A 9,553-nucleotide genomic window follows, 5' to 3' on the forward strand; every position below is an offset into this window, starting at 1 on the left:
AGTTGCATGTTCCTCTTTTTGTTTGCTTATTTTTTGAAAGGCAGAGTTTTGAAAGACAGAGGTTCTCTATCTTCCTATTAAATCTTGCAATGCCTACAATGTTGGGTCAGGCTCTGGCAGGAGCCTGGAAATCCCTCTTGGCCTCCCATGTGGGTGCCAGGGAACCAATTATTTTACCCATCACACACTGCTTCCCTGAACAGGAATGCTAAATTTGAATCAGAGTAGCCAGACTCAGACTTGACACCCTATCATGAAAAGGGACATCCTAAACAGACACTTAAATCTCTAGTAATTTGCCCCCTCCTGGGTATGAAGCTTTTTTATGTCCACTGTGTCCATGCTACATTCATTGCACGTCTTAGTCAGTTAATAGCTATTCTGGTTGTCAGATGGACTCTGGTTGTGCTGTGTTCCTGTGTTGAGTTCCTTTATCTGATACTACTGCATCATAGGACCTTTGTCAGCTCCTCACGTATCTCATCACACAAGGCACAGCAGCATCTCACACTGTCATGAAAAGTGGGAATACAGCTTCATAGCACACCCAGAGTCACAACAACAGTTCAGAGAGTGTATTGTTAGAGCTTGTCTTGCTTTAATTAGGTTCTTATCTCTTACTGCCTTAAAAGTCTTGCTTTAATAAGTTTCATATCTTTTAGTGCTAACGTATATACATACGTTAAACTTTATTGCAGGTGAGCAATGCAGTGCAGGAAGCCACATTCCTGTGCCACAATCCTTGCAGAAATGCGGGGTCCCTGTTCTGGGATTCTGGACTGGATTCACACCCCCAAGCTTAGGGCTGGGAGTGAGAGTGAGGATACCCCCGGTGCACCTTCTGGAAATGTATATCTGGGAGCAGAAGGTGTGTTGCTGGGATGCTGCACAGACACTCTGAGTTGTGGGGAGCCACACTCTCTCCTTTCACAGACAAGGTTCTGATTACTCAAGGGATCGTTTGTGCTGTAAATGGAGCTGAGGGACTTTCATTGTTCTTTCATTCAGTGCTGGGTTGGGCGTCAAGGAGGGGGTATCACAAAGGGCACCTGGCTCTGGAAAAAAGGGAAGGGAGCAGGGCAAAGTTTTAGAACCACCAATATAAGGGAGGTGCAGCCGTGTTCAGGTCCTTTTACCTCTACTTTTGTCTCTATATCCGTGGAATGCTGGCTTGGGCGTCCCAGAACCTTCTCTTGCTGCTGTTGGTGGGGATCCTGCCTCTGACAGAGGTGAGGGCAGGTGAGTACATGGTGGGAAGGAAAAAGGCCTCAATGGGAAAGGAGCTCTTGTGGGGAAGGGGCTGAGCCACATGTCTCCAGTGCCTCCGGCCCTCACCTAGAGATTCTGCCTTCAGATTCTTAGGTCCTTTTCACTTTTCCTCCCTTCCTTTTCTCATCAGCCCCCTTTTCCATCCAAAGCTTCCTTAGGCCCCTCCGCTCTCTGCCAGTCCCAACCGACGGGAGATCTCTCACTCAGGACAAGTCTAGGATCAAACCCTCTTGCATGGCCTCTCTCTCCTAGGGTCACATTCCCTGAATTACTTCGAAGCCATCATGTCCTGGCCCGGCCTCAGGGAGCCTCATTTCATTTCTATGGGCTACGTGGATGATACGCAGTTCGTTCGCTTCGACAGCAGTGCTGAGAACCCGAGGGTGGAGTCCCAGTTGCCCTGGATGCAGCAGGTGAAGCAGGAGTACTGGGACGAGGAAACACAGGATGCCAAGAAGAGCGCACAGATTTACAGCCAGAACCTGAAAAACCTGCGCGGCTACTACAACCAGAGCGAGGCCGGTGAGTGACATAGCCCCAGCTAGGGGACAACTGCTCCCCAGGTGCGCCCAGGTCGCTCCGGGTCAAAGGGGCCAGGATTCCCCCACCCCGAGACTGCGAGCTTCGCGAGACCCTCGACTAGGAGAAGCCCATGGGACATGGCCAGATTTCAGCGGAAATTGCTGTGGGCCGGTGAGGGCGGGGCGGAGCTGCGTGGCCAGGGCTGACCGCGGGCGGGGACAGGCTTTCACACTATCCAGCACATGTACGGCTGCGAGGTCGGGACGGACGGGCGCCTCCTCCTTGGGTATGAGCAGCATGCCTATGATGGCGCTGACTACATCTCTCTGAATGAGGACTTGCGCTCCTGGACCGCGGCTGACATGGCGGCTCAGATCAGCAAACGCAAGCTGGAGGCAACAGGTGAAGCTGAGCGCCAAAGGAACTACCTGGAGGGCGAGTGCATGAAGTGGCTGCACAGATACCTGGAGATGGGGCAGGAGATGTTGCAACGTGCAGGTGCGTGGGGTTGGAAGGGTTGTCCTTGCTTACAACTTTCCGAGGGTGGTGAGGAAGGGAGGAAAAGGAGGCCCGGACCAAGCGTCCACCTCTTGCCAGAGAAAGAATGCTAGGACGCCCAATTGGGTGTTAGGTCTAGGAACAGGACCTTGCACTGAGGGTCTGCCTTTCCCTCAGAGCAGTGGAGAGTCCTTGACTATATCAGGAGGAAGAGACTGAACATTTCAGAAAGAACCCGCAGGGATGCCATGTGAACTGTGATTGTTCCCAGCCCAATTTTGGTCTCAAGCCAATGCAGTGGGATGTTTCACTCCAGGGTTTCTGAGTTATTTGGCACTCACACAAGTCAAGACCAAATCCCTTTTCTTCTCTCAGAGACCTGGAGTCTCCTCCCCTGAGCCAGCTACCCAATGCTACACTTTGGAAAGACTAGATTATCCCCATGCTGAGTTTAGGTTTTGTACCTCTTCCCCAACCCGGTGCTTCTATCCACTCTCAGGATGGTAACTAAGTGTAGCTTTAGTGTTACATGAAGAATATAAAACTCCTCAATTCTTCCCTCAGACCCACCCACAGCTCACGTGACACACCACTCTGATTCTGACCAGAAGGTCATCCTGAGGTGCTGGGCCCTGGGCTTCTACCCAAAGGACATCACACTGACCTGGCACCGAGATGGGGAGGACCTGACCCAGGACACAGACCTGATAGAGACCAGACCTGCAGGGGATGGAACCTTCCAGAAGTGGACAGCTGTACTGGTAGCTTCTGGAGAAGAGCAGAGATACACTTGCCATGTGGAACATGAGGGGCTGCCTGAGCCCCTCACCCTTAGATGGGGTAAGGTGGGTAGCAGGGCAGAGCCTTCAGCAGGGGCAAGACTGAGACCTGGAGTCAGAGCCCCTCACTCTCCCTTTTCCTCTCAGAGCCTCCTCAGTACACAGTGCCCGTGTGGAGAGTTGTTGCTGGCCTGGTCCTCCTGGCAGCTGTGCTCATTGGAGCTGTGGTACTTGCTGCTGTGATGATTATGAGGAGGAGGAAGAGCAAGAACTCAGGTAGGGCAGAGTGAGGATGGGTCTGAGAACCCCCACCCCATTTCTGGGACGATCACTCCACGGGGAAGACTGCTCATAGGGACCTGAGTTCCAGCAGCCCCAGGTCAGGGGGAGGTCCCAGCTGAGGACATACCTCCAGAAGTGCCTCCTGCCCTTTTCTTGGGTCTGCAGCTGTGCTTCTGGAAGCTTCCCTGGATTATCTAGGTGTAGGGTCAACCTGTAGGTTTTCAGTCCAAGCCTCTAACCTTGTCTCTCACAAATGGTTTTCTTTTCACAGATGGAAAAGAAGAGAGATACTCTCAAGTTGTAGTAAGTACTGAAGAGGGGCAGGGACAAACCTCAAAAGTCCTGGAACAATGTAGATAGGAGCCCATCCAACCCATAAGTTTTCTATTAACCGCATCTCCTGTAGGCTATCTCCAAATCTGGTTTGTTTTGCCAGGTGGGGGAAGGGTTCTAAGGCATAGCCCATGGCTTTGAAAGCTGACAGTTGGAGAGCCTGAATTGGAGGAGGGGATGCTACTGGGCTCTGGGGATCTTTGAATTTGGATACCTTGAGTGTGTTCTAGGCTGTTTGTTGTGTGTGTATCTACAGTAACTGAGGTTGTTATCTCTTGTCTTCTATAGTGTGAGACAAGTGCTTTGTGACACTGAGTGGTCTGGGACTTGCTCAAGTCCCCATATTTGTGTCTTTCAAGAAACCCTGACTTTTTTTTTCCCTAAAAACACACCTGAATGTATCTACCTGAAGAAGTTTTGTGGCCACTGGAATTCGGGAGCAGCCTGCCCCATGCACCCTAACAGATGTGAAGGAAACAGGATTCCATTTTTCCAGCTGGAAGGAAAGCTGCAAACAAGCTGTGGGGGTCTGCAGGAAGACTCTGACCTAAGAAGGGAGCTCAGCTCTGTGAGACAGTGCACAGAGAACATAACCACACCTGGCTGGGAATGTGATCTCAGAACTGGCAACAAATGAAGGGTTTAATACCAAGTTTCTTTGATGCAGTACAGGCGAGCTTTCAGTATCCTGGTTCAGGTATGTACCTGACACCCCAGTAAACATCATCTCCAGTGGAATGAGCATTCAATACATACAATAAAAATTTTCCTAACAATTTTTAAATGTTACTGTTATGACTTGTGATGCAATTAAAATGTAACACAATTGTATTTCATTCAAATATGAAATTAGTACCTACTGTTAAACAGGTATGACTCTATATGTAACAAGTGTAAGCCTGACTGCAGGTGCTCAGTGCTGGGGCTAACCAGCCTCTTCTTGCTTTGAGCACCCAGGAGGCAGGGCTCAGGCCAGGTGGCTGGGTCCTTCGGCTGGCTCTACAGGGGGTGGTTTGTCCCAAGAGCAGGGCTTCGCTCTGAAGGCCTGAACTGATTGGCCTGCTGAGTGCTCATAGTTGGAGGGAGGCGGCTAGACCTGGCTCTGAACTCCTAGGTGGCAGAACTCGGATGGGTGGCCTGGCCCCCTGACCAGCCATCGGCTCAGAGCCAAGTAGTTCAGTTTCTCCCTGAACTGGGATTGGGTCTGGAGAATAAAGCCCATTGGCTCGCCATGTGCTTGGAGTCAGGTGGGTTGGTTTGTCCCAGGGATGGGGCTTAGGTCTGAAGGCCTGAGCTGACTGGCCTGCTGGGTGCTTGGAGCCAGAGGAGCTGACTAGCCCCAGCTCTGATCTCTGAGGAGAAAGGGCTCAGACAGGTAGCCTGAAGGCTTTGCCCAGTGCCATTGGCACCTGGTGGTGGGATCTTGAGCAGGGAACACAGTAAGCTTTAAGGTTCAGTCTGAAACAGCAGCCCTAGAGGTATAGCAGAACTGAGATAGTTAGTATTGACCAATTCCGAATACCACTCACTGGTGGACACTAAAGCTAGGGCTGGTGGCCTACTTGGCAAGGCTAGATCACAGTATTCACCAATGAGAGTTAAAACGTGACAATTAATATTAGGCTGGGTAATGAAACTATCACACAAGAAAACTGGGTCTAGGGACAGATTCTGTGGGGGATGTGTGGGTTCACCCTTGTGGCCTGCAATTTCAGCTGGTTTGTTTGGAGCTGGGGGTGGTGACAAGCTGAGCTAGGCATGACCATGGAACTGCCCCGATACTGATGGGTACTGGAATTGGGTCCAGGTTAGGTTGGTCCAGGCTGCAACACCCACAGATACATGCAAGCATATGGTGTGAGGTGGACTGACCACAACATCCACTGCTCGTATATATGCCAGAAAGGAGGGGATAGCCTATGATTGATAAGGGCCTGGCATCCACTGGTATGGATGAGATCCCTGACTCATTTTGCTCCCTCTGGTGAGCATGTGATTTCAGCCTGGGTGTTGGTCAGATCAGACAGGATAGCTCCATCTGTCTGTACTTGTGCGGCATGGTTTTGGAAGGTGGTAGTCCATGCAGGGCTAGGTTAACTTTTGCTCAGTGGCAAGTGCAGGAGCCAGGCTACAATGCGGGGCATACCTGGTTATTTTATCACACCTAATGGCTTGCATGAGTCATGATTGACAGTGGTTTGGGCACGGTGAGGCTATAGCACTTGCCAGTGAGATTTGGGACTGGGGGTTGGCCAGTGTTGAGGTTCAGTGAATTTGAGTGAAACTCCAAGGTGAGTGAAATGATTTTAATTTCTACTCAAGGGGCAACTTCTTGCCATAAGCAAGAAGCACCTTGAACAAAATAATCATGGGCTTTTTTATAGTATCTATCAGAGAATCAAAAGCTATATGACAGTGAGCAAGTACATGATTTAGGGGCTAACAGTGACACAAAACAGAAAGCATGCAATGGGAATTTACAATGTATAGGTTGGGGGTCCTCATCATATCACTTTAATGTAGACAGTAATACAATAGCATGCATCTAATGTAGCTGTCTTTCCTATAAATCTAAAAACTCCAAGATTCTCCCTATCTCCTGTCTGCCTCCTGATGTTTCAGGAAGCAGGAGTTTTTTCTGGTAATAGGAGGCAGGCTTCTCTTTGGAGATTCCATTCTTCCAGCAGTGCAGTCACCTTTACAATTAACCCTGTCATTTCCCCTTAGAGAATTACGAGGCATAAACATTGATGCTGTATCAGCATTGCATTATTGCTTGGTATCGTTGGATATGCTTTTACAAGAAGCAGAGACATAATGCCAAAGGCATAATGTTATTACAATCAAAATAATAATTCTTATTTTTTTTAAAAAAGCCATTGGTAAAAATAGAGGACATATGTTCAGTAAAATCAGGTAAAAGACTTAACCCTGAAACTCATGTAACTTCTTTGAAAAATGTAGATCTAATTTCTCATTCTAATTCAAACAGCTGACCAGAAAGATTCCTGCTCCAGCCAGCAGAGCCAGTAATATGGACAGGGAGAGGGTCTTGGGATGAAGCACCAACAGGATACAGTGATGGTGGGAGTCTCTGCAAAGTCTCCCTTTATTGCTCCTTCACCTCTCCTTATATACTCTTCCCCTCAACCCCCACATCCTGATTTAGCAGGATATTGGATACAGATGAGTCCAATTAGTCTTGGTGTTTTTAGCCACAAGCCTAGTTCCTGTTCCTGCCCAGGCAAATGAGCACTAATCAGCTCCTTAGCCTACAACAGATTTCCATGACACAACATATGATGTTTTATATTATCCCAAGAGAACAAAGATTGATTCCACGGGGTAGGGATAGCACAAAAGGAGGTATATTAGTGAAAGTCTTTGATGAACAGATTGTAGTTGATCTTTCAAGAGCAGCATGGTCAATTTCAAGTGCTTGAGTTCTCTATATAACTGTCCTTCAATTTGTCATTGTGATTTCCACAATGCTTCTGAATGTTGATGCCATTGCTGGACGAAGTGAGCTGTTTGTACCATCTGGTATAATGCAGTCCCTGCAACTGCAGCAATTGTCATAATAGCAATAATGCCAAGGCTACCAATGGTTATAGTCTTATGAATCTTTTAAATCTCTCTTTACTTCATGAAGAATCATGCAAAGGAAGATGGTATTTGAATTTTCTGCCCAAGGTCTGGACAATTGGACTGGCAGCCAAATACCTACACAGGATCTTTTTTTTTTTTAAGATTTGTCTTATTTTTATTGGAAAGGAGGATATACAGAGAGGAGAGACAGAGAGGAAGATCTTCTGTTCGATGATTCACTCCCTAAGTGAGCACAACGGCCGATGATATGCCAATGCTATGCCAATGCTATGCTGATCTGAAGCCAGGAGCCTCTTCCGGGTCTCCCACGCGGGTGCAGGGTCCCAAAGCTTTGGGCCGTCCTCAACTGCTTTCCTGGGCCACAAACAGGGAGCTGGAAGGGAAGCGGGGCTGCAGGGATTAGAACCGGCACCCATATAGGATCCCGGACATACAAGGTGAGGACCTTAACCACTGAACCACCAGGCCAGGCTCACTACACAGGGTCTTAAAACATCTATAGACTAGGTGGAAAAATTAATGTTAATGTTAGAATTCAAGCAAGTGTAGAAGGAACACCTTGTTTAGGAAACACCTTATAGAAGGGATACCTTGTACAGGAAATCTGATAATCAATTCCATGTGGTAGTGCCAACTGAAAAAAAAAAGAAGATAAACACAAGCCTGTATAGGGTCTGATTATTCTTGATGATAAATCGAAAGAAACCACTTTGGATAGCAACCTGTGCTTGCCAAATCTCAAGTGATTTGAGTGCCGTTACTAATTTTGACACATGATTTGTTAGGATGTTGAGGTAATTCAGGAGCTGGAGTGGACCAGCCTCCTGCCTGCCAGGTGATAGAATCTGGGGTGTTTACTCTCATTTGAAGGGAATCATAATGGACCTCCCAATACAGTTGTCATTGAGTATTGCGACTCCATGCACTTCCCACAGGGCTATAGTTAATGATATTTCCATAGGAAATATTAATCAGAGAACAAAGTTCAAGCCCTGCACAAGAGGCACAATATATTCAATGAGATGATTTAGGCTTTACTGGAGGTTTATATATATTGGTCTTGAGTGAGTCTGGCTAAGAATATGACAATAGAATCCAGTATTATTGATAGAAACAATTAGTGTCATTTAATATCATCCTTTCTTTTTCAGGTTTAAGAGATCCCCTAAGATTATAAGGATCTAGCAACCAAATAGTTGCAATAATGTATACTGGAACCGTGAAATCAACCCAAGTTACTGGTCTGTAAAGCAGTGGATAAGGAATATCAGTCTAATAAGTAGAATTACTTGCCTGGGAGGAGTTTGTCGTGGCAATAGCTAGCATAATCAAGAAAAGTGTTTTAGTGTTAAAAGACTGTTCTGTTTTCTTCACTAGGTTGGCACCTTCTTGATTTAGTTGTTTTAGTTGACCTTGGGTAAGCATAAGCAGCTTAGCTCTGGAAGTCACAGGAGCAGCTAAAGACAAATGTTACATTCCAGCAACAGGTGGCTCCATTATATTCAAAATTTAAGCTGATTTGTTCTCTTTTTCCATTCCAGTGGAGCCATCTAGTGGGGAACCAGCATTCTCCATTGTCTGTAAGAATAAGAGCAAAACCTCTCCCCCAAGCCTTTACAGTTCTTTTTTCCATTCTTTACTTCCTGGTATTTGTTCTATCTGTGAAGATGCAGTGTGCCAATGTTTGTCTATTTTTGTACTTCCGTCTTCATATCAATTAAAAAAAATTAAAGTGAATAATGCTTTCATTAGTTTGTATTTTAGTGATAGGGGTTCCCATTCTCTTTTGTTTTGTTTTAAATGAAATGTTTTTTTTTTTAAGGATTTATTTTATTTTTATTGGAAAGGCGGATATACAGAGAGGAGAGACAGAGAGGAAGATCCTCCATCCGATGATTCACTCCCCAAGTGAGCGCAACGGTCGGTGCTATGCTGATCCAAAGCCAGGAGACTCTTTCTGGTCTCCCCCTGTGGGTGCAGGGTCCCAAAGCTTTGGGCCGTCCTCGACTGCTTTCCCGGGCCACAGGCAGGGCGCATGGATGGGAAGTGGGGCTGCCGGGGTTAGAACCGGCGCCCATATGGGATCCCGGGCGTGCAAGGCGAGGACCTTAACCACTGTGCCACCGCGCCGGGCCCTAAATGAAGTGTTTTTAACGTAGCATGGGAACATTCAACAATAGCTTGACCTTGAGAGTTATAAGGAATACCAGCGGAAGGACTAATGTTATATTCTTGAAAAATGTAGGAGTGTTTGAAATTGT

At 47.2% G+C, this 9,553-nt stretch overlaps 1 protein-coding gene across 1 annotated transcript; it reads left to right on the top strand.

Moving 5' to 3' along the window:
* The first annotated feature begins 1,163 nt into the window (after positions 1 to 1,163).
* LOC121156303 (HLA class I histocompatibility antigen, alpha chain G-like) lies at positions 1,164 to 8,846 on the top strand. The gene is made up of 7 exons (XM_040979917.1): positions 1,164 to 1,239; positions 1,522 to 1,791; positions 2,014 to 2,289; positions 2,854 to 3,129; positions 3,216 to 3,344; positions 8,670 to 8,709; positions 8,834 to 8,846. Exons 1-7 carry the CDS (start codon positions 1,164 to 1,166, stop codon positions 8,844 to 8,846), a joined length of 1,080 nt encoding a protein of 359 aa, XP_040835851.1.
* Positions 8,847 to 9,553: the final 707 nt, after the last annotated feature.

This window comes from Ochotona curzoniae, unplaced genomic scaffold (genome assembly GCF_017591425.1).
Source record: "Ochotona curzoniae isolate NIBS_2020 unplaced genomic scaffold, NIBS_Ocur_1.0 contig_3348, whole genome shotgun sequence".
Lineage (NCBI taxonomy): Eukaryota > Metazoa > Chordata > Mammalia > Lagomorpha > Ochotonidae > Ochotona > Ochotona curzoniae.

What these genes read in the sequence shown, in the direction of transcription:
- LOC121156303 (XM_040979917.1), top strand. Translation starts at nt 1,164, where the DNA reads ATGCTGGCTTGGGCGTCCCAGAACCTTCTCTTGCTGCTGTTGGTGGGG. An exon ending in CTACAACCAGAGCGAGGCCG is followed by an intron (nt 1,792 to 2,013) that starts GTGAGTGACATA and finishes GGGCGGGGACAG; the next exon opens with GCTTTCACACTATCCAGCAC. An exon ending in GAGGAAGAGCAAGAACTCAG is followed by an intron (nt 3,345 to 8,669) that starts GTAGGGCAGAGT and finishes TTTCTTCACTAG; the next exon opens with GTTGGCACCTTCTTGATTTA.